Genomic DNA, 24,299 nt, shown 5'->3' on the forward strand with positions numbered 1-24,299 from the left:
ACCTTCCTAATATTGAGTTGGAACGCCTTTTGTCATCAGAACAGCCTGAAATCATCGGGGTGTCGAAAACGTTCCACAGGGATGCTGGCCCATGTTGACTCCAACGCTTCCCACAGTTGTGTCAAGTTGGCTGCATGTCCTTTGGGTGGTGAAGCATTCTTGATACACACATGAAACTGTTGAGCGTGAAAAACCCAGCAGCGGTGCAGTTCTTGACACAAACCGGTGGACCTGTTCTAGCACCTAGAGCCATACCCCATTGAAAGGCACTTAAATATTTTGTCTTGCCCAATCACCCTCTGAATGGCACACATACACCATTCATGTCTGAATGGTCTCAAGGCTTAAACATATTACTTAACCTGTCTCCTCCCCTTCATCTACACTGATTGAAGTGGATTTAATAAGTGACATCAATAAGGGATCATAGCTTTCACCTGGATTCATCTGGTCAGTCTATGTCATGGAAAGCATAATGTTTTGTACACTCAGTGTTATGAGTGGGTGGAGAGCATCTTGTGACCGAACATTGAAGCATAAGTGAGACTTGTGTGGGTGTGATGTGTGTGCACTGGTGGGGTTATCATACTGCTGTATCAAGAAGTTACCTTGGTCAGTCTCTCCATTCCACCCTGTTGTTAAGTGGCCATTACACCCCCGTTCCCAAGTGTAGTAATGGACTTGAGGACATGGGACTGCTTAGGCTACCTGGTCACTTTAAGTGTGCCACTGATCTTCACTATATGAGATCCTGTCTGAAGGGTGGGGGTGGGGCGTAGTGGAGACTAAAGGCTTTTATCCATTCATCTGAGACCAGGAAAAAACCTTCACATGAGGCTTCAAAGGGCACTTAAACAATTAGTCATTGACCAAGAAGCCCCCACTTTCTAAACCTGTCTGTCTATGACATTAAACAGCACTGCCCATATATCATAATTAGATAAAGCACTGCCTATATATCATAATTAGATAAAGCACTGCCCATATATCATAATTAGATAAAGCACTGCCTATATATCATAATTAGATAAAGCACTGCCCATATATCATAATTAGATAAAGCACTGCCCATATATCATAATTAGATAAAGCACTGCCCATATATCATAATTAGATAAAGCACTGCCTATATATCATAATTAGATAAAGCACTGCCCATATATCATAATTAGATAAAGCTAAATCTATAACAAGCATCATTATCCCTGGAGGGGTCCTGATAGGTTAATATGAATGCTGTAAGGACAGTAGCCTCCTGCTGTGAAGAGAGACTCAGGTACAGTATGCTTCTCTCTCTCTGAGACTGTATTCCCATGCAGAGCAGTAGGAGACTAGGCTCAATATTGGATCATAAGCCCTTGGGTTAAATCAAGTTTCTCTGTCAGATAAGAGGATTTTGCCCTGCTCCTGCTCACATGGGGGATTTACCACCACACTGCATGCTGGGTAAAAGGAGACCAGAATGGATGTTGTTACTCAGGTAGACTTGACTGGGTGATGACGAGATGGTGTTGGCACAAGGCAAGGTAGAGAGGGGTCAGGGCAGGGGCAGCTGGGAGTCAACAACATAGTGTCGAGAGACAGAGAGCGAGATGATTTGTGCGAGAGAAAGAAAGTGCAAGCGCCATGGAGATAAACACACACATAGGCCTACGTGTCTAATGAACCGAAAATCATGCAGATGCATGCACGCGCACTCACACAAACATACACACACACACAAGCATACACACCAATTGAGGTTGCTGAGGGGAGGATGGCTCATAATAATGGCTGGAATGGAGTGGTATCAAACATGTTTCCATGTGTTTGATGCCATTCCATTGAATCCATTCCAGACATTATTATGAGCCGTCCTCCCCTCAGCAGCTTCCACTGACACACATGCACGTTAGCAGACACGCACACACACAAACTCTAATGGGTTATTCAATACTCCTGACTTGGCCAGTTGTGTCTTGGCAACTCAGCGTGATGGTGCAGTCTGACTGGCTGGCTTTCTCTATGTTTAATTGGATTAGGTAAACAATCACGTGACCTTACACAACATTATTCAGGACCAGAGGAGACCAGGTAGGAAAGAGACACAGTAAGAGGCTCTATCTTAAAGGGACAACAAAAATATATATTTTGTCCTTTGCATTAACTATTTAATAGTGCATTTGTATTGAATTCTAATAACATCGAGCTTGAATGGTTTTATTGCATTACATGTTCAGAAGAAAAGCATTGAGAATCTGCAAAGCACAAAGCTGCCTGACAATATATGCTGCTCTGCCAGCCTGAATGTAACATTCAAGATGTTCAGACGGGGAATGCATTTATCAGAAAAAGACAACAACTTTTGGATGAGCAACTATTTGGATTAGCTTCTACTTAAAACAAACATGTCACACAATTTTAAACTGTCTGCATAATCGATTTAGGCATCTCAAAAAATCTTGACATTTTTTAATGTATCTTTCAGAAAGGTTGGGAACGAAACAATGCATTTAGAAACATAAGGTGGTACCCACAGAGACCGTAGGTGACATTGATGTGGTAAAAGCACTGGAGAGGGTGTGGTTAGAGTGGCGTTGGATGAAGGGAGTTCCTCAGAAGCGTGTCTTGAAGCCAAAGAGCTCCACCTTGTCAATGGATCTCTCATTGGAGAACGAGGCTCGGGTGATGGAACAGCTGGGACTCCCCTCCTTACACAGCCACACCTTCCTGCGCAATTAGAAAGATAGAAAAGGGAAAGAAAGAGATGAGAGATGTTCTGTTATCCACCACCCTCATGTCAATGATGGGAATTTTTTAAGGCAACACACTGCTTCTGTTTCCCATAAGGAATGATCACTCTGCTCTGTTCTTGTGTTGGCTATTTTCTCTAATATAAGCTACTACATGATCTGTTTATCAGCTCAACAGCTAACCATGTTCTCTATAGCTTGGGAACATACATTCCATTGCTAAAATTAACTTTGAGAGTTTGAACACGCTCTAGATAGCAGGGAATCTGAGGTTTTCTGGAGACCCTTCTGTTCAGCAACCAGTGCCTAGGCCAAATAAGGCTTGTCACATGTCAGATGGACACAGGGAATGCAGGCTTTCTAAGAAAGCCGGCCAACCCTTGGGGGTGACACTAGATTGACTGTATCGGCTATAATATAGTCCCTCCCATCCCTTGCAAAACTGGGATTTTTGTCATAAACAGCTGTGGGCATTCACTAAAACTTCAACCTCTGTTTCAGCCGACTGGTAAAAATGGTTCAGCAACATGATCCTAACCTCTGTCAGCAAAGACAAATGATTCAGCTATAGCCTGTCCAAGACCCAGCCAACCTCGGTACAGTGCATAGGAGGCAGTTTTTCTTGGCACCATCTCTACTGTTCTCTATGACAAATGACTTTGGGAAAAGCACAACACAAGCATAATCAAGTAAATTGAATGGTATAACTCAGCACTGTCTTAAGTCTAAACCTCAGTTTACCATGAGACATGCCTCAGTAAGGAGCAACAGGCAACATGCTTACTCTACAGCATGTAGGTCAAGCCCTGGAGACTGAGGCCCTGTCACTCAAGTTGCTGCATGGCCGATATGGGCTACATTATTTCCTAGTCTGTGTAGATTAGTGGAGAGATTGTAGAGGATCAGTGCGCCACATGTGGTCATCCTGAAGCACGGTCTGGTGCGATGGGAGTTCAGTCAGATCACAGAGACACAACGCAATAGCTGCCCATTGCGCCTCATTGACAGAGAGCGAAATGGAGGGAGAGAGCGAGAGCGAGAGAGATGAGGCAACATCTCCATCTGCATTCTCTGCTCTGCTCTGCTCTCGTGTCGCACACAGCCCACAGACTGCTGATTTGACAGCAATCACAGGGCTTAGAGGTTAGCTCTAAATCGCCCGTTGCATCAGGTAAATATTCATCTCCCCTGACATTACTCTGCTAAATAAAATGGAGGATTGAACCCAAAAGAGTATGAGCATAAGGCGGGTTGTCTATCTACTATATGATGTGTCTGTGGCTATTTTCCTTTTTAAAAGCATTTGCTCTTCTTGTCCTGGTAATTGATGGACTGATGTTTTTGACTCGTAGGTTGAACCTGTCAAGCAAAGCTACCCGCCAGTCCAACCCCTAATAAGTGAATTATCCCAATTTAGAAGCACATGACTGTGTGAACTGATCTAATAAGCACATGAAAAGAAAACGAACCTGGTGTGTGTCACAGAGAGAGAAAGACAGAGCGAGAGCGGCGAGAGAGCAATGACTGCTGCTATAACAAGACCTAGCATTGACCATGTGATGGTGGGTTGATAATAATGGCCTGGTCTCTGAGTGAGCACCACCCACTGCATCCACTCTGCCTGACAGCCTGACTGACCAGGCCTCTAGAGGAAAGGACATTTCCTTTTTTCCCACACACTTGAGGAAATGAGATAACATAGACCAGCGTATGGGAAGGAATTCAATGTGTTTCAAAAAGAAGTTCTGCTGCAGAATAAACTAAGGCATTGCATTGTTCCTGGAGAGCAATCTGGAGCAGATCTTAACTGGGCCTGGCTGGCTAACGGCTCTGTATGGTTTATAATGAAGTTGGACTTCCAAAACTCTGCCAAGGTTACAAGTTTTTTTTTTTTTATCGCTTTGGTACTATTTTCACAAGTATGTGGTAATATTGAACTCTTAGTACAAAACTCAAAACAGATCATCAAAACTTTAAGCATATTTTCAATTGACTAAACCTAATTAGTAATTTCATCTACCTTTCACGATGCAATGTTCACAGCACATTTCATATGATTCTCTTCTCATTTGCTTAAATACATTTGACCATCACTTAATCCAATTGCGCTTAATGGTTAATCACTTAATCGTTCGGTAAACCTATAGATTTGAACTAGTTTGTCTACTATATATGGATTTGAGAAGTACAGAAATAAAACGTGTGTTTGTAAAGTATGAACATCTAAATGTGGCCTCCTAATGGGCTCCAGAGTGGCGCAGCGGTCTAAGGCACTGCATCTCAGCGCTAGAGGTGTCACTACACACCCTGATTCGATTCCAGGCTGTATCAACAACCGGCCGTGATTAGGAGTCCCATAGGGCGGCGCACAATTGGCCCGGGTTAGGGTATGGCCGTGGTAGGCCGTCATTGTAAATAAGAATTTGTTCTTAGCTGACTTGCCTTGTTAAATAAAGGTTCAATAAAAATAAATAAAATAAAATGATATGTATGATACATGATAACCATAGATAATAACCACTTGTTATTGCTAATTGATTTCACATAGGGGCAACCACAATTTGTCACCATATAAAAGGGTGTGTGTAAACACTTGCACTTTCTTTCAACATGGAGCAGGATAGACAGCAAGGGAGAAGAAGAAATCAAATAGCTCATGGACAAGGGGCCCCTCAGAGAGGTGGACAAGGGTCCCTCAGAGAGGTGGACAAGGGGCCCCTCAGAGAGGTGGACAAGGGGCCCCTCAGAGAGGTGGACAAGGGGCCCTCAGAGAGGTGGACATGGGCCCCGTCAAAGAGGTGGACATCAGAGAGAGGGAGGCAGACGGCGGGAACTGTTGTATCTAATGAAGTCCGCGCCATCGTTGTTGATCATATGGTAAACAGAGGCCTTACCATGGCAGAGGCCGCCCGATTAGTTCACCTCAATCTGAGAAGATCAATTGTCAATTTGATCATGAGAACATTTCGTCAAGAAAACAGGTAAGTCTGCAGGATATGCACTATGCTTTCTCATTACATGTACAGTAAATGACATTGTAATGCATGTAAATTCACAAAACATGTTACAGTATGATCTATTGACAGTATACACTGTTCTACCCTCAGGATTGACAAGACCCCATGGATGTGGCCGTGTGTTAACCGACCAGCAGTGGTGGAAATGATGAAGGCCTGGGATGACACACGGCTGTCCAAAATCGAGCAGGCCATTGAGGAGAACGATGACACCTTTGCCAATGTGGCAACCATCAGCATACCGACAATCACCCGCTTTTTGAAGAGGCACCAGGTATCTATGAAACACATTTACCTGGTGCCTTTTGAGAGAAACAACGACTGGGTGAAACAACCGCGGGCTGAGTATGTTCAGGTACAGCACTATATACTGTATTACTGTTACTATTTGATGCACATGCTACTTCACAATATCATGTTGGAACTATACTACAAAACATATATATATTTTAGATGGTGCTTGATGCTGCTGTGAACCATCACAAGTGTATCTTTGTTGATGAAGTGGGCTTCAACCTGGCCAAAACTCTGCGTCGTGGGCAGAGAGGCTCATCCGCCAACGGGTGACCATTCAAGTGCCTGGACAACGTGGGGAAACATGTCCATGTGAGCAGCTATCTCTGAAGATGGTGTGGTAGGACATAGGCCATTACTTTGATCCTACAAAGCTACACACCTCATTGTTAACCAATGAAATTGATCAGGCCTGTCAAGGTGAAGGGGTCACCGAAGTCATTGTGTGGGACAATGTCAGATTCCACCATGCAGAGGCGGTTCAAGTATGGTTTCGGCCCCCATCCCCGATTCATGACCCTTCACCTGCCTCCACACTCTCCTTTCCTTAACCCACTTGAGGAATGGGAGGTGGAAGGTATACGATTGCCATCCCCATGAGTTTGCCACCCTCCTTCTGGCCATGGATGAGGCATATGACGACATCAATGCAGACCAATGTCAAGCTTGGATTCGCCATGCCAAAAGCTATTTCACACGGTGCATGAACAACATTCACTTTGATGTGGATGAGAATTTATGGCCAAATGCTCAAAACAGGCTTGATGCAAATGAATGTGTGCTAAAGGTTTTAGGTTTTTGGTTAGGTTTTATTTTAATTTAATTTGTTGAATTTAATTTTGGGACATTTGATTAGACAGTACACATACAGTGCCTTGCGAAAGTATTCGGCCCCCTTGAACTTTGCAACCTTTTGCCACATTTCAGGCTTCAAACATAAAGATATAAAACTGTATTTTTTTGTGAAGAATCAACAACAAGTGGGACACAATCATGAAGTGGAAGGACATTTATTGGATATTTCAAACTTTTTTAACAAATCAAAAACTGATAAATTGGGCGTGCAAAATTATTCAGCCCCCTTAAGTTAATACTTTGTAGCGCCACCTTTTGCTGCGATTACAGCTGTAAGTCGCTTGGGGTATGTCTCTATCAGTTTTGCACATCGAGAGACTGAAATTTTTTCCCATTCCTCCTTGCAAAACAGCTCGAGCTCAGTGAGATTGGATGGAGAGCATTTGTGAACAGCAGTTTTCAGTTCTTTCCACAGATTCTCAATTGGATTCAGGTCTGGACTTTGACTTGGCCATTCTAACACCTGGATATGTTTATTTTTGAACCATTCCATTGTAGATTTTGCTTTATGTTTTTGATCATTGTCTTGTTGGAAGACAAATCTCCGTCCCAGTCTCAGGTCTTTTGCAGACTCCATCAGGTTTTCTTCCAGAATGGTCCTGTATTTGGCTCCATCCATCTTCCCATCAATTTTAACCATCTTTCCTGTCCCTGCTGAAGAAAAGCAGGCCCAAACCATGATGCTGCCACCACCATGTTTGACAGTGGGGATGGTGTGTTCAGCTGTGTTGCTTTTACGCCAAACATAACGTTTTGCATTGTTGCCAAAAAGTTCAATTTTGGTTTCATCTGACCAGAGCACCTTCTTCCACATGTTTGGTGTGTCTCCCAGGTGGCTTGTGGCAAACTTTAAACAACACTTTTTATGGATATCTTTAAGAAATGTCTTTCTTCTTGCCACTCTTCCATAAAGGCCAGATTTGTGCAATATACGACTGATTGTTGTCCTATGGACAGAGTCTCCCACCTCAGCTGTAGATCTCTGCAGTTCATCCAGAGTGATCATGGGCCTCTTGGCTGCATCTCTGATCAGTCTTCTCCTTGTATGAGCTGAAAGTTTAGAGGGACGGCCAGGTCTTGGTAGATTTGCAGTGGTCTGATACTCCTTCCATTTCAATATTATCGCTTGCACAGTGCTCCTTGGGATGTTTAAAGCTTGGGAAATCTTTTTGTATCCAAATCCGGCTTTAAACTTCTTCACAACAGTATCTCGGACCTGCCTGGTGTGTTCCTTGTTCTTCATGATGCTCTCTGCGCTTCTAACGGACCTCTGAGACTATCACAGTGCAGGTGCATTTATACGGAGACTTGATTACACACAGGTGGATTGTATTTATCATCATTAGTCATTTAGGTCAACATTGGATCATTCAGAGATCCTCACTGAACTTCTGGAGAGAGTTTGCTGCACTGAAAGTAAAGGAGCTGAATAATTTTGCACGCCCAATTTTTCTGTTTTTGATTTGTTAAAAAAGTTTGAAATATCCAATAAATGTCGTTCCACTTCATGATTGTGTCCCACTTGTTGTTGATTCTTCACAAAAAAATACAGTTTTATATCTTTATGTTTGAAGCCTGAAATGTGGCAAAAGGTCGCAAAGTTCAAGGGGGCCGAATACTTTCGCAAGGCACTGTACGTTGCAACTGAAATAAAAGTAACAATTAGCTAATTGCCAATGTCAGGCTGGGTCAGTAGCTAGCTCTATTTGCCATATTCCATAATAAAAAATGTTTATTTGTTAGCTTGCTAGCTTATAATGTGGCTAATTAAAGTAGCCTAACTTTTTCCTGGCCTAGCTAGGCAGCTAGAGGGCAAAGTTAGCTAGCTTAACGATGGTGCTCAAATTCGAATACAACTTTGTTTATCTAGCCTAGCTATAGTTTGCCATATGACTTTTGGTTTTATATATTTAAATTAAATCATAAAGTTTGCTTACCTTAATAAATTGAAAAATGACATGCTTATTGGTTGGCTATTTACAAGTTCAACTACCGTCCTGTTGCATCACCATAATGGAATGGCAGTTGGGTTTTGAATCAGAATGGCAGTTCAAATTTGAATTGACCAAAAGGTTCTATCTAGAGACCATTTTTATCTATGAGTGCATGCTTTTATTAAACACAATTTCCTCTTGCTTCTAGCTAGCATTTAGTTTGCAACAGCACAGCTTTGTATGAACCTTGCAGTTTGCCAATCAGACAATGGAAGCAATGTTGCAAAATGCGAATTTGATCTCCCCCTGGCAAAGATAGTTAATGGTGTCGGGTGTCAGCTAGCTATTTTCCTGACCAGGTGAAATTATGCAGCATCATTAATGTGGACATGAATGTCAATGCAAAATAGCTAAAAATAAATTTAAAGGGAGCTAGTTAGCTGTAATTTCAGAGTTTTATTTGACTGTGTTAGCTTTTTTGACTGTGTTAGCTTTGGAAAGTATTCAGACCCCTTGACTTTTTACACATTTTGTTACATTACAGCCTTATTCTAAAATGTATTAAATAAATAAAAATCCTCAACAATTTACACACAACACACCATTATGACAGAGCAAAAACAGGTTTTTAGAAACACCTTTACATAAGTATTCAGATCCTTTGCTAAAAGACTCGATGTTGAGCTCAGGTGCATCCTGTTTCCATTGATCATCCTTGAGATGTTTCTACAACTTGATTTGTGTCCATGTGTGGTAAATGTAATTGATTGTACATGATTTGGAAAGGCAGACACCTGTCTATATAAGGTCCCACAGTTGACAGTGCATGTCAGAGCAAAAACCAAGCCATGAGGTCGAAGGAATTGTCCATAGAGCTGACAGGATTGTGTTGAGGCACAGATCTGGGGAAGGGAACCAAAACATTGGTGGATGTTTGTTCACTAAAAGATAAAGCATCCTAAACAGCACCTTTAAAGAAAACACTTCCAGAGGAAATCTTACCATTGGAGCTGGAGGAGGTCAAAATGAAACATCTGGGCCAGTCTGAGCTTCATAATAGGCTGAAAACCCCTGTCCCCAAACAGTCATCAGCCCAACAGCTGCATGCAGTGCATTACACATAGCTGCAGTGAATAGGGGGCGTAGTGACATTCCTATAGAGAGCTTTAGAGAGGAATAAGGCTTTAGTTGGGGCTCCATCAAAACAGGGCTAAGAGGGATTAAATGGGCCAGAATCCAGACCATCTGTGTCCCCGCCGTGCCACTCGCTGACCAGCGGTCTCAGCCGCCATGGACAGAGACCTTGTAGAAAACAGTGGCACCTACAGCCACCTACAGCCTCCATCTAACTACTTTATCATCCTCCCTCATCACCCTCTGCTTCTCCCTCTCTTGTTCTCATTCTATCCCCATCTCTCATACTCTCTTATAGATTAACTCAATCTCCCTCCCTCTCTCTCCCTTAATCCATCTTTCAGTTTCTCCCTTTCGCTTTCTCTAATTTCCTCTCCCTCTGTCACTCTCCCTCACTCTCTTGAACAATCATCCCTCCCTCCCTCCTAGTGGTGGTTTGTAGGTCTCTTCCTACACAGAAGTTGTTCTGATTTGGGTCACACGACTCAGGAGAGAGAAGAGCTATATTAGTAATAGCAGGCAGCAGGTCAGTCCCACAGTGCTGCATACATGGTACAACTGATACGGAGCACTAAATCACCATCCACTTTCTCCAAGTCTACAAAACACCCAGGAACACATGTGCTTTCTGTGATGACTTTCATTGATTTTAAGGATGAGAGAACCCTGTGTGTGACACATAAAACAATATGCCACTCCCTGTCTGATACAGACTACTAGCCTACATCAGCTAGCTGGAAACTGAATGAACGGGTGGGGACTTCTAGCTTGATTTCAGTGGTGGTTTCGCTGTTCTATACATATAAGTTATTTGTGACATACCAATAAGGAATATGATCCAAACACAGAACAGAGTAGGATAGGGAAAGAGCAGTAGAAAATGAGGGAAAAAAGGCCAAATGCAGGTACGTGGGTGGGTACATTTCAGCAATTTTGCAAATGCTCTTATCCAGAGCGATTTACAGGAGGAGCACAGAAAGTTTTTTCACCTAGTCGGCTCAGCGATTCGACCCAGCGACAATTTGGTTACTGGCCCAACACTCTCAACCGCCAGGCTACCTGCCGCCGGGGGTACTGGGTATAGCTTCAGAGAAAATCAAAAACACTCTAATTCAAGGCAGGAGCTCAGCTGCATACTCTCCAATAGCTTCAGACATTATTATTTGTCAACCTATTTTTTAAAGAAATAGTCTTGTTAATGATTTGAGGAGAATACATTGTAGCTGTATGGCTGATTGAATTATCTCAATAAGGATGGATGCAGCAGTCATGCAGATATGATCTGGGCCCAATAGTAGGGCGAGTTCATCCATCCACCCAGAATTCTGTGGCCTAAAATAACAATTAAGAAGGAAATCATGTCATATTAGGGAACACAAAAGCTGACTGATACTGGCCAAACCACTCTCTCTCTCTCCTGACCAGACAGAGTAAATTGGGGATAATTCCATTAGGGCTCTTTAAATAGAGATTTTATGGCCCAGGAATGACACTGTTACCATAGCAGCACGCACAGCTGGACCTTGTGAGTAGGCACCAGGGTTTAGTTTGCATTGTCAATGATCCCATGTCTACAGATTGAGGTTTCCAGAACACTCAACAGAGCTGAGCTCAGGAAAAGATGACCCCTGCTGAGTCCCAAAGACACTGTTCTGTTTTTTTCTGCTTCAACTGTCTATGGAGAAACAGGATCAGCCGTTACACTATTGTGCTTGACGTAAAAGAAAACAACACACAAACACATGCACGCACACACCCACAGCAATGTGTATCCCTCATGAAAGGGTAGGTGTGATCTGTGAAGGCTTGGCATTTCCAAAGAGTGTGCTCTACACCAATTAACCTTTAAGAGTGAGAAAAGATGTAAAGCTCGGTTTTGGCTCACATTGACAGAGGTCTTGAAAGACTGACGTTAACTAAAAACGAAAATAATTTTGATCTGTGAAAATGTTGTCTCCTACAGTGTATCAACAACGTGTGTGTGTGTGTGTGTGTGTGTATGTGTGTGTGTTTAGTTACAATAATTTCTGGGCGTAGTGATGAGATACAGTAAGCATTAGAGAGGGTGTGCGGCAGGGTGGGTGTGTGGAGCAGCCTCTCATAGCTCTCTGTGGAACACACTTGAGATTATGATGTAATCTCTGTGACCTGCTTCCACCCCGATGACATCAGATTCACATCTGGATGAGAGACCCACCCCCGGACCCCGGTCCTGTCGGTGAGATTATCTCTACCAAGAAACTCAGTCCCTGGCCAGCAAGAGAGCAAGAGAAAGCGAGAGAGAGGAAGAGAGCAAAAGAGCAATGCTGAGAGAGGAGAAGAAAATGTAGAAAAAGAGAATTGGAGCAGACAGTCGCAGGTTTCCGTCACCTCCCCAAACGGACTCTCAAAGGGAACATTTGTGACAAACTCTGACAATAAGAAACACATTAGCCATAGTAATCAGCTTACGTGTGAGCCAACACCAACAACAACAACAATGAACAGCTCATATCACACCAACACACAAAGATCAGTCAAAATAATAGGTCTGGATAATAGCACTTAACTTGGAAGGAAAATGTAGTTTGAATCGTGTGATATTTCTCTCCCAGAGAAACTGAATGTATCAGGACGTTCTAGTGGAAGGCTATGCCAAAACACTATCTCATCATTACAGAATGTGCCGGCAGTGGTCTGTGATTGCCCTGCCCACCAGAACAGAGGAAAATAAAGCCAATCATATCTATGGGGCTAGACAGACCCGAGGATTGTGAGGATTGTAAAAACAATCACTGAGTGAAGTGTGACTCCAAAAAGTCTAAATTCTATTGAGTTTAGTTCTATAACACGACTATAACACGACTATGGAATATTGGAACTGGTCTATACAGGGTAATAGTGCCATCTGCTGGTATAATAAGAGAAAAACATTAAAGGCAGTGCTTGACTTGGACTTAAATACGTGTCGATATTCATTTTGGGTGCTGGTACTGTTTACATTTAGGTGCAGGAGCTCCACAATACTTTTTAGCTAATATTCTATAAGTGGAATAGGAGCTCAAGCAGTAGAAAAGCTCAAGTGAGCTCCTGCCCAAGTCAAGCACTGATTAAAGGCCCAATGCAGCCATTTTTTTTTATCTCAAGATCAAATCATTTCTGGGTAACAATTAAGTACTTTACTGTTATTTTGTTCAATTAAAATGGTCAAAATGGTCTTAGCAAATAGCAATTTCTCAAGCAAGAATTTTGCTTGGACAGTCTGGGAGTGGTTTGAGTTAGGTGCCTAATTGGATGAGCCTAATAGAATTTTCAGGTTACAGATCCCTATCTGTTATTGGCAGAGGTTTGAAAGTCTCTTTATTATTGGTATATTAACTTATATCGCCTGGTGATGTCGCCAGGCAGGCTAAAACTCCATCCCACCAAAACAGGCTCTTACACAAAAATTGCATTATCATCATTTTCACAATTTCACAGTATTATTCCAACCTCATAGTATGGAAATATATACTGAGTATACCAAACATTAGGGACACTTTCCTAATATTGAGTTGCGTTCCACAGGGATGCTGGCCCATGTTGTCTCCAATGCTTCCCACAGTTTGTGTCACATCTGCTCCCGCTCTTCCCTCCCCCTGGCGCTTGAAGGCGCCAGGTTGCCTGCATCATGCACTCCTGCCATCCATCATGCCATCCATCATGCCTTCCCTCATCACACGCATCAGCGTTAGTGGACTCACCTGGAGTCACTTATCCCCTGTTCATTTCCTCCCCTATATCTGTCAGTCCCCAGCTCTGTTCCCCACTGCTGTATTGTTTTTGTCTTTAGTATTAGTTTGCTGACGCTGTCCTGTCTCGTTCCATGTCCGTCTTTATTAAATGTTTTACTCCCCGTAACTGCTTCGTCTCTCCAGCGTCATCGCATATGACAAGTTGTATAAAGTTGGCTGGATGTCCTTTGGGTGGTGGAGCATTCTTGATACACACGGGAAACTGTTGACCGTGAAAATCCCAGCAGCGTTGCAGTTCTTGACACAAACCGGTGCGCCTGGCACCTACTACCATACTATCAAAGGCACTTAAAACTTTTTTCTTCTCATTCACCCACCGAATGGCACACATACATAATCCATGTCTCAATTGTCTCGAGCCTTAAAAATCCTTCTTTAACCTGTCTCATCCCCTTCATCTACACTGATTGAAGCGGATTTAACAAGTGACATCAATAAGCGATCATAGCTTTCACCTGGATTCACCTAGTCAGTGTATGTCATGGAAAGAGCAAGTGTTCTTAATGTTTTGTATACAAAGTGTATATAAAACACAGGGCCTTGAAGACAGATCAGCGACGGGAGGGGATTATTGGCATTGCATTCTGTATCACTTTTAGAAAGGGTTGAAAATAGTTAGAACATTTTCAAAGTCCATATTTCAAACCAGACTGTTGTTCCTACTGTCTTTCACTCTGTGGAGCTTTTCCTGCGTTCAGCACGTTGGTTAGCATGGAGTGTTTTTTCAATGCAGTAGATAGTGGTGTAGGACTTACATCTCACAGATCATGTCTGCAGGCCCCTGAACCTGGCCGACCACAGTGCCCTTGTTGGTGTTCTTTACCCAGCCACACAGACCCAGTCTCAGACCCTCCTTTTCTGTGTACTGTAGAGAAGATGAGAGAGAGAGAGAGCAATGAAGATGATTCATACAGTCATGAGTGATATCACTAGGCACTATACTGTTGGTTGGCATCTCCTCTGTGAAAGTGCGAGGGGTGGGCACTTAATATAGCAGAGCAGAATTGTTATTATTTTCATTTGACTGAAATTCAGCTATAGGGTCTTGTGGGAGAAACTTACCATTCTGAAACAGACCCCTACAAGAAACAGAGAAAACGTGATTACTGACAAATATATCACTTATTAGCTTATACAGTTGACTGAGTCTTCACTTATGATGATAGGTTCCATATTGACTGTACTAAGAGTTCTGTGGGTGTAAACTAATAACTAACTGCAGGATTGTAAACAGAATGTGGGTGTAATAATGCAGTAGCAAGCTCTTAGGTTGTTAGAACCTGTAGGCTATGCGTCATTGAAGGCAAGTGTAAATCAGAGACTTTTAACAAGCAAGTGTTACTTTGCTTATTTAGTGAAGTGCACTACGCTTATAAAAACACAGAGCAATGGACACTTGCAAGAACCTAAATTAAGAAACACAGATCATTTTACACTATGGTCACTCACAACGGGAATACTGTGCAATTAATAATTACACGCAACTTAAAGACACCAACCTTGGACATGGCCAAAAATCTCAAAATCTACAGAACACAATTTTGCACCAGCTGCGTCATTGGACATGGTGAATTCAACAGTTGTCCAGAATAATCTCGGGAGGAACTGGCAAAAGAAAAGCTTGCGCCACTTTGTCCGCTAGATGGCAGAAAAACCATCCTGTCTCATTTGGCCCACAGCTCTACTGCTGTTTTTAGACATATTTTCTAAAACACTCATTTCTTGTATAGCCATGGTAAATGCCAGCCATTGGGGGGGGGGAGCACACAAGCAAAACAACGTAAAGTGTCAAAGTCTGTATTAGTGAGGGTGTTCATGTTGAAAAAGAGCATTTGGGTGAATGTTCAGCAAATAACTGGCTGGATGGAAACAAGAGTTGATTTGATAGATCCCCCAGGGTCTGAAATGAAATACAAACAACCATAACCTACTTAACCTGTAAAATACAGTGCAGAGCGGATATATACCCAACACATACAAATAAATACACATGTAAATCAGATGAACGCACACACACACATACACACAGAAAGCACAGAGATACTGATACACATCAGAACAGCACAGCAGTGAAACTCATATTATATTCAGAAAACGTCTGAAAAGAATGCTTAATCACAAAATAGCTTGCTTGTATAGGCTTATTAGATAAATGACCCATGCAATCTTGGTAGCTAACCACCACAACCCTGCAGCTGTTTGATAACTTTTAGCTTCATCTATACCTGCAGCTGTCTATCGCTTGTCTCAGGCTGATATACCGACTAACATGAAGCTACCTATCTGAGCTACCAGTAACTAGAATACAGTGTTAACCTGGGGCTAAATGATAACTAGGGCTCTCTGCCAACCTGGGGCCCCTTAGCTATGACCTGCTGACTCAGAAACATGAGGAGAACTGGACTCCTGATTGAACTTTGCCTGCAGCATCAACCTCACACTGACTTTGAAGGCAAAAGTATAAATAGCACAAATGCGCCATTTCTTAACCCGTGGAATGAATTTCCACTCCAGATCCCAGAAAATAAATCCTTCCACCCACATTGACTCATAACCCAAGCAATACTTATTTACATATCCAAGGGAATACAGTTACTTTAAAATATATTCATATTTACTACCACTTTCAAATTAAAATACAGTTCTTATACAACATATCCAGTAGAAAAAAATGTATTTGCATAAATATTACCCCATTATATTCTAAACATGAACTGATACTTTCCGGTTTAGAAAAGTTAACTTTTATGATCAAGCCCAGATTATCCATGTGCTTCCTCCTACAGCAAATACCATCCTTAGGTTCACAGTGGGTGTAATAATGCAGCAACAAGCTCTTAGGTTGTTAGAATCATTATGCTATATGTCCCTGTCCATACATCCAGCTGGGTTCTCAGTACATCGCGCAGACAGGAATGAAGAACTCTCCGGGAAGAAGCAAGGCGGTGGTGTATGTTTCATGAGTAACTAACTACTCATGGTGTGATTGTGATAACGTAGAGGAACTCAAGTCCTTTTGTTCACCCGACCGAGAATATCTCACAATCAAATGTCAACCTTATTACCTCCCAAGAGAATTCTCTTCAGTTATAGTCACAGCTGTGTATATTCCCCCTCAAGCATATACCACGGCGGCCCTCAAGGAACTACACTGGACTTTGTGCAAAGTGGAAACAACATTTCTTGAGCGTTACGTTCCTCAGTTTCTGTGTTGTGGTTTTGTTTGTATGTGTGTGTTTCAGGATGGCGTTCTGAAATTCCCCCAAGCAGCTGATTGGTCGGTTCCATTGCTAATTGGAGCTGACCCCGCCCCCTCGTCAGGATACAGCTGTATCCCATTACAGACTCCTTCTCCAGCTATATAAGCCAGTGTTCTGTTGCTCAGAAGGGAGATGATTAGTATGTCCTGTGTTGGTTGTTGCTGAGAGAGAGTGTATGGCTATGTCCTGTATTCTGTGTTTGTTGCTCAGAGAGAGCTTCTTTAGTGTCCTCAGTTAGTTGTTTCGCAGAGTTTTATTTGTGAAGTATATTGTAGCGGTCCTGCGGAGGTATGTTTATGTCCAAAGGTCTGTTTTGATTGTTGAACTTGTTTGTATTATTCTGTTTCATTTGTTCCCAGGGAGGAAGGGGAAGGCACCTAGGGAGTGCTTAGGCAAGAGGCCTGCGGGCATACATAACCCATAGTATTTTCTGTCTATATACACTAGGTAAGACCTGTGCAGACCACCCCCTTGTATTTTGGTTAGCGCACCAGGTTGTGCTAAGCTAGGTAAGTAGTGGGTAGGCAGGTAAGGTAGGAGAGGGGGCTTTGACATTAATTTTTTTTGCTTTGGTTCCGTTCAGCCCGTTTTCCCCAAAACGACTGTGACGGAATAAATTTCCAGTAAACGGTAAATTCTCTGCCTTTGTCATCCTTACTCGCACCTACAGTCCCATACCGCTTTCACTCCATGGGGAGTTGAGTTGTAGCAGGGTGTTGCGTTCCCTCTTCCTAGAGGCGTATGTAACACTGAGGTTGCATTTATTGTGGCTGGGGATTTCTATCAACACTTTGACTGTAGTACTCGCACTACAAGAACTCTCAACCATTGTTACTCTCCCTTCCGGGATGGCTACATGGCCCTCCCCCGCCCTCCCTTCAGCAAATCAGATCATGACTCCATTGTGCTCCTCCCTTCCTATAAGCAGACACTCAAACAGGAAGGACCTGTGCTAAGGTCTATTCAACGCTGGTCTGACCAATCAAAATCCATGCATCAAGATTGTTTTGATCACGAGGACTGGGATATGTTGACATTGACATATACACGGACACAGTGACTGAGTTCATCAGAAAGTGTATATTGGATGTTGTTCCCACTGTGACTATTAAAACCTACCCAAACCAAAAAGCATGGATAGATGACAGCATTGTAAAACTGAAAGCGATAACCACTGCATTTAACCAAGGCAAGGTGACTGGGAATATGGTCAAATACAAACAGTGCAATTATTCCCTCCGTAAGACAATCAAACAGGCAAAATGTCAGTACAGAGACAAAGTGGAGACACAATTCAACGGCTCAGACACAAGATGTATATGGCAGGGTCTACAGACCATCATGGATTACAAAGGGTAAACTAGCCACGTCGCAGACACCGACGTCTTGCTCCCGGACAAGCTAAACACCTTCACCCGCTTTGAGGATAACACAGTGCCACTGACACGGTCTGCTCCCAAGGACTGTGGGCTCTCGTTCTCCGTGGCTGACGTGAGTAAGACATTTAAGTGTACTAACCCTCACAAGGCTGCAGGTCCAGACGGCATTCCTAGCCACGTCCTCAATCTCTCCCTATCCCAGTCTGCTGTCCCCACTTGCTTCAAGATGTCCACCATTGTTCCTGTACCCAAGAAGGCAAGGTTACTGAACTAAATGACTATCGCTCTGTGGCACTCACTTCTGTCATCATGAAGTGCTTTGAGAGTCTAGTTAAGGATCATATCGCCTCCACCTTACCTGACACCCTAGACCCACTTCAATTTGCATACCGCCCAAATAGACCCACAGATGATGCAATCGCCATTGTCCAGCACACTGCCCTATCCCATCTGGATAAGAGGAATACCTATGGAAGAATTCTGTACATTGACTACAGCTCAGCCTTCAACACCATAGTACCATCCAAGCTCATCATTAAGCTCTGGGCCCTGGGTCTGAACCCTGCCCTGTGCAACTGGGTCCTGGACTACCTGACGGGCCGTCCCCAGGTGGTGAAGGTACAACACAGGGGCCTCACAAGGGTGCATGCTCAGCCCCCTACTGTACTCCCTGTTCACCCATGACTGCTTGGCCACGCAGTCAATCATCAAGTTTGCAGATGACACAACAGTAGCAGGCCTGATTACCAACAATGACGTGACAGCCTACAGGGAGGAGGTGAGGGCCCTGGCGGAGTGGAACCAAGAAAATAACCTCTCCCTCAACATCAACAAAATGAAGGCGCTGATCATGGACTTCAGGAGACAACATAGAGAGCACACATTGACGGGACCGCAGTGGAGAAGGTGAAAAGCTTCAAGTTCCTCAGCGTACACATCACTGATAATCTGAAATGGTCCACCCACACAGACAGTGTGGTGAAGAAGATGCAATAGCGCCTCTTCAACTTCAGGAGGCTGAAGAAATTTGGCTTGGCCCCTAAGACCCTCACAAACTTTTACAGATGTACAATTGAGAGCATTCTGTTGGGCGGTATCACCGCCTGGTACGACAACTGCGTCGTCCACAACCACAGGGCTTTCCAGAGAGTGGTGCGGTCTGCCCAACGCATCACCAGGGGCACACTGCCTGCCGTCCAGGACATCTACAGCACCCGATGTCACCGGAAGGCCAAAAAGAACATCAAGGACATCAAGCACCGAGCCACAGCTTGTTCACCCCACTATCATCCAGAAGGCGAGGTCAGTACAGGTGCATCAAAGCTGGGATGAGAGACAGAAGCTGTTTTTCAATCTCAAGGCCATCAGACTATTAAATAGCCATCACTTGCCAGCTACCACCCAGTTACTCAACCCTACATCTTAGAGGCTGCTGCCCTATGTACATAGACATGGAATCACTGGTCACTTTAATAATGGAACAATAGTCACTTAATAATGTTTACATAATGTTTTACTCATTTCATATGTATATTCTGTACTCTACTGTATTTTAGTCAATGCCCTCAGACATTGCTTGTACTAATATTTATATATTTCTTAAATAATGGAATTAACTTTTATATTTGTGTGTATTGTTGTTTATTGTTAGATACTACTGCACTGTTGGAGCTAGGAACACAAGCATTTCGCTACACCCGCAATACCATCTGATAAATATGTGTATGTGACCAATAAAATGTGATTTGATTTGAAGGCAAGTGTAAATCAGAAACTCTTAGCAAGCAAGTGTTACTTTGCTTATTTAGTGAAGTGCACTATGCTTATAAAAACACAGAGCAATGGACACTTGCAAGAAGCTAAATTAAGGAACACAGATAATTTAACAGTATGGTCACTCACAACGGGAATACTGTGCAATTAATAATTACAAGCAACTTGAAGACACCAACAGTTATCCAGCATAATGTCAGGAGGAACTGGCAACAGAAAAGCTTGAGCCACTTTGTCCACTAGATGGCAGAAAAACCATCCTGTCTCATTTGACCCACTGCTGTTTTTAGACATATTTCCTAAAGCACTCATATCTTGGATAACCATGGTAAATGCCAGCCATTGGAAGAAGAAAAAAGCACCCACACAGTCAATTGTCTGTATTAGTGAGGATGAAAAATAACATTTAGGTGAAGGTTCAGCAAATGTCTGGCTCTATCTGATGGAAACTAGTTGATTTGATAGACAGACCCCCCCCCCCCCCCAGGGTCTGAAATTACATACAAAAAGCATAACCTACTTAACCTGTAAAATACAGTGCAGAGCGGCTATATACCCAACACACACAACAAACACAAAGATAGATACTATTACACATCAGAACAGCACAGCAGTAAAACTCATGTTCTTTTCAGAAAACATTTGAAAAGAATGCTTAGTCACAAAATAGCTTGTTTGTAGAGGCTTATTAGATAAATGACCCATGCAATCTTGGTAGCTAACCACCACAACCCTGCAGCTGTTTGCTAATGTTAAGCTTCATACAGACCTACAGCAGTCTAGCACTTGTCTGATATTGATATAACGGATAACATGAGGATACCTATCTGAGCTATTGGTAACTAAAATACAGTGTTAACCTGGGGCTAAATGATAACTACTGCTCTCTGCCAACTTGGGGCTCCTTAGCTACAGTGCATTCAGAAAGTATTCAGACACCTTGACTTTTTCCTCTTTTTGTTACATTACAGCCTACAATTTTTTCCCCTCCATCAATCTACCCACAATATCCCATAATGACAAAGTAAAAACATGTATTAAAATAAAAAACTGAAATATCATATTGACATAAGTATTCAGACCCTTTACTTTACTTTGTTGAGCACCTTTGTCAGCAATTATGTTGCTGCACAGCGTTGCTGCACAGCCATTTTCAGGTCTCTCCAGAGATGTTAGATCGGGTTCAAGTCCGGGCTCTGGCTGGGCTGCACAAGGACATTCAGAGACTTGTCTTGAAGTCACTCCTGCATCGTCTTGGCTGTGTGCTTAGGGTCGTTGTCCTGTTGGAAGGTGAACCGAGGTCCTGAGCGCTTTGGGGCAGCTTTTCATCAAGGATCTCTCTATACTTTGCTCCATTCATCTTTTCCTCAATCTTGACTAGTCTCCCAGTCCCTGTTCCTGAAAAACATTCCAACAGCATGATGCTCTCACCACCATTCTTCACCGTAGGGATGGTTCCAGGTTTCCTCCAGACGTGAATCTTGGCATTCAGGCCAAATAGTTAAATCTTAGTTTCATCAGACCAGAGAATCTTGTTTCCCATGGTCTTATAGTCCTTCAGGTGCCTATTGGCAAACTCCATGCGGGCTGTCATGTGCCTTTTACTGAGGAGTGGCTTCTGTCTGGCCACTCTACTATAAAGGCCTGAATGGTGGAGTGTTGAAGAGATGGTTTTCCTTCTGGAAGGTTTTCCCATCTCCACAGAGGAACTCTGGAGCTCTGTCAGAGTGACCATTGGGTTCTTGGTCACGTCCCTGACCAAGCACCTTCTCCCCCGATTGTTCAGTTTAGCCGGGGGACAGCTCTAGAAAGAGTCTTGGTGGTTCCAGACTTATTCCATTTAAGAATGATGGTGGTACCAAAATTGTTTGGTACCCTTACCCAGATCTGTGCCTCTACAGAATCGTCTCGGAGCTCTAAGGACAATTCCTTCGACCTCATGGCTTGGTTCTTGCTCTGACATGCACAGCCAACTTTGGGACCTTACATAGACAGGTGTGTGCCTTTCCAAAGCATGTCCAATCAATTTAATTTATCACAGGTGGACTCCAATTAAGTTGTATAAACATCTCAAGGGGGATCAATAGAAACAGGATGCACCTGAGCTCAAATTCGAGTCTCTTAGCAAAGGGTCTGAATATTTATGTAAATAAGGTATTTACATAAATGTAAATAAGGTATGTTTTTGCTTTGTCATTATGGGGTATTGTGTGTAGATTGATGAGAAGAAAAACACATTTTAGAATAAGGCTGTAATGTAACAAAATGTGGAAAAGGTGAAGGGGTCTGGATACTTTCCGAATGCACTATGACCTGCAGCTACCTGCTGACTCAGAAACATGAGCTGACCTGAACTGGACTCCTGACTGATCTTTGCCTGCAGCATCAACCTCATGCTGACTTGGAGGGCAAAAGTATAAATAGCACAAATGTGCCATTCCTAACCCTTGTAATTCATTTCCAATCCAGATCCCAGAAAATAAATCCTCCCACCCACATTGACTCACATTTCCAAACCCAGTCAATACTCATGTTACATATCCAAGGGAATATATTTCCATTCAAATTCAGTATATTCATATTTACTACTACCTCCAAATGTAAATAAAAGCTCATACACTGTACAACATTTCCAGTAGAAAAAATGCATTGCATAAATATTGCCCCGTTATTTTCTAAACTTGAACTGATAGTTTCTGGTTTAGAAAATTGAATCTTTATGCTCAAACCCAGAACAACCCTACAGCAAATACCATCCTTAGGTTCACAGTCCACAGTGATCTATTTTATTCAGTACTGCATTTGCCAACGGCTACAGTAGCCTGCTTAGGTCATTTGCTCTTATTCTGTGTTAATGTGTTTACATTTCTCCTATCACTTTGAATCAGATGGGCATTGTGCCCAACATGTGCTGGACAAAAATCTGAACAGGTTATCTGATTTGATAAAGCTTTCTATTTAAATCACGTTATGTTTCCACAATCGTTAATGCATAATTGGGATAAGGATACTGACTGATCCAGGTTCTGCCTGGCTAATTTCCACAGTACTGGGGAGGGGCATATTTGTGCTATTTATACTTTTGCCCTCAAAGTCAGTGTGAGGTTGATGCTGCAGGCTAAGATCAGTCAGGAGTCCAGTTCAGCTCATGTTTCTGAGTCAGCAGGTCATAGCTAAGGGTCCCCAGGTTGGCAAAGAGCCCTAGTTATCATTTAGCCCAAGGTTAACGCTGTATTGTAGTTACCGATAGCTCAGCTAGGTAGCCTCGTGTTAGCAGGTATATCAGGTAGTCTCAGACAAGTACTAGACAGCTGCAGGTCTGTATGAAGCTTAAAGTTAGCATACAGCTGCAGGATTGTGGTGGATAGCTACCAAGATTGCATCTGACATTCATCTAATTAGCCTCTACAAACGAGCTATTTTGTGACTAAGGCCAGAGCATAATTACCATGAGCACAAAATGAAAGAGGCTGGAATACAAACAAACACACATACACACAGATAGACAGACACGCGTGTGCAGACACATACCACTGGACAGGCAGGCGCGCACCAACGCACAGGCAAACAGACACAGCATCCTACCACCCACTGATAAAGAGAGAATGAGACAGACGAGCAGCAGAACTGACAGCTGAGGATCGTCACATGAAACAACGATGATCGCTCCTATCGAAATATTTACTCTACTGTTCCATAACAACCCCCCCCCCCCCTCATCACATTGCAGGCGACAGGGAACAATTTTACAGTCTTGCTAAATTATTGGAGAGTGGTGATATAATCGAATTTCAGTGTGTGTTCACTGTGTTCACACATGGATGACTCTTCTGTTTGGAATGCAGGGTTTTCTGTGAGCTGGGTTTTTAGGTCGCAGTGTTCTTTGCAGCGTCTGTGAAAGATGTCGAGTGCTATTCTGCGCCTCGCTGTGGACTGGGGTGATCCCTGAGGCCTTGTCAGGCACGGGGGCAGAGAGCTGAGCTGAAAGGCAAAGCTACGCCATGTCTGCTGTGTAACATGTCGGCTCCTTTTAGTAATATCATCCAACAGAATGCATCCGTGGCCAGAGTCCATCTCCCCTCCCTGTGCATCCACACACGCACACACGGAACATACAAACACACACAAATACACACACACAAACCAAA

General features: G+C 43.0%; 1 protein-coding gene across 2 annotated transcripts; it reads right to left on the bottom strand.

The window, feature by feature from the left end:
* Positions 1-2,136: 2,136 nt before the first annotated feature.
* Positions 2,137-23,779, bottom strand: LOC139381545 (acylphosphatase-2-like). 2 transcript variants are annotated; one of them, XM_071125170.1, is made up of 4 exons: positions 23,683-23,779; positions 14,802-14,818; positions 14,495-14,604; positions 2,137-2,709 (listed from the first exon to the last, which is right to left on the bottom strand). In XM_071125170.1, exons 1-4 carry the CDS (start codon positions 23,729-23,731, stop codon positions 2,595-2,597), a joined length of 291 nt encoding a protein of 96 aa, XP_070981271.1. In that variant the 5' UTR covers positions 23,732-23,779; the 3' UTR covers positions 2,137-2,594. The 2 variants fall into 2 exon arrangements, with proteins under 2 accessions (XP_070981271.1, XP_070981270.1); XM_071125169.1 differs by lacking the exon at positions 23,683-23,779 and adding an exon at positions 15,239-15,331.
* Positions 23,780-24,299: the final 520 nt, after the last annotated feature.

This window comes from Oncorhynchus clarkii, chromosome 23, assembly GCF_045791955.1.
Source record: "Oncorhynchus clarkii lewisi isolate Uvic-CL-2024 chromosome 23, UVic_Ocla_1.0, whole genome shotgun sequence".
In the NCBI taxonomy this organism is placed as follows: Eukaryota; Metazoa; Chordata; class Actinopteri; order Salmoniformes; family Salmonidae; genus Oncorhynchus; species Oncorhynchus clarkii.

Excerpts from the sequence above, each read along its gene's own strand:
- LOC139381545 (XM_071125169.1), bottom strand. The coding sequence starts at position 15,305 with ATGTCCAATGACGCAGCTGGTGCAAAATTGTGTTCTGTAGATTTTGAG. Across the intron at positions 2,710-14,494 it reads GCAGACATGATCTGTGAGAT|GAAGGTGTGGCTGTGTAAGG; the intron begins GTAAGTCCTACA and ends CTAATTGCGCAG.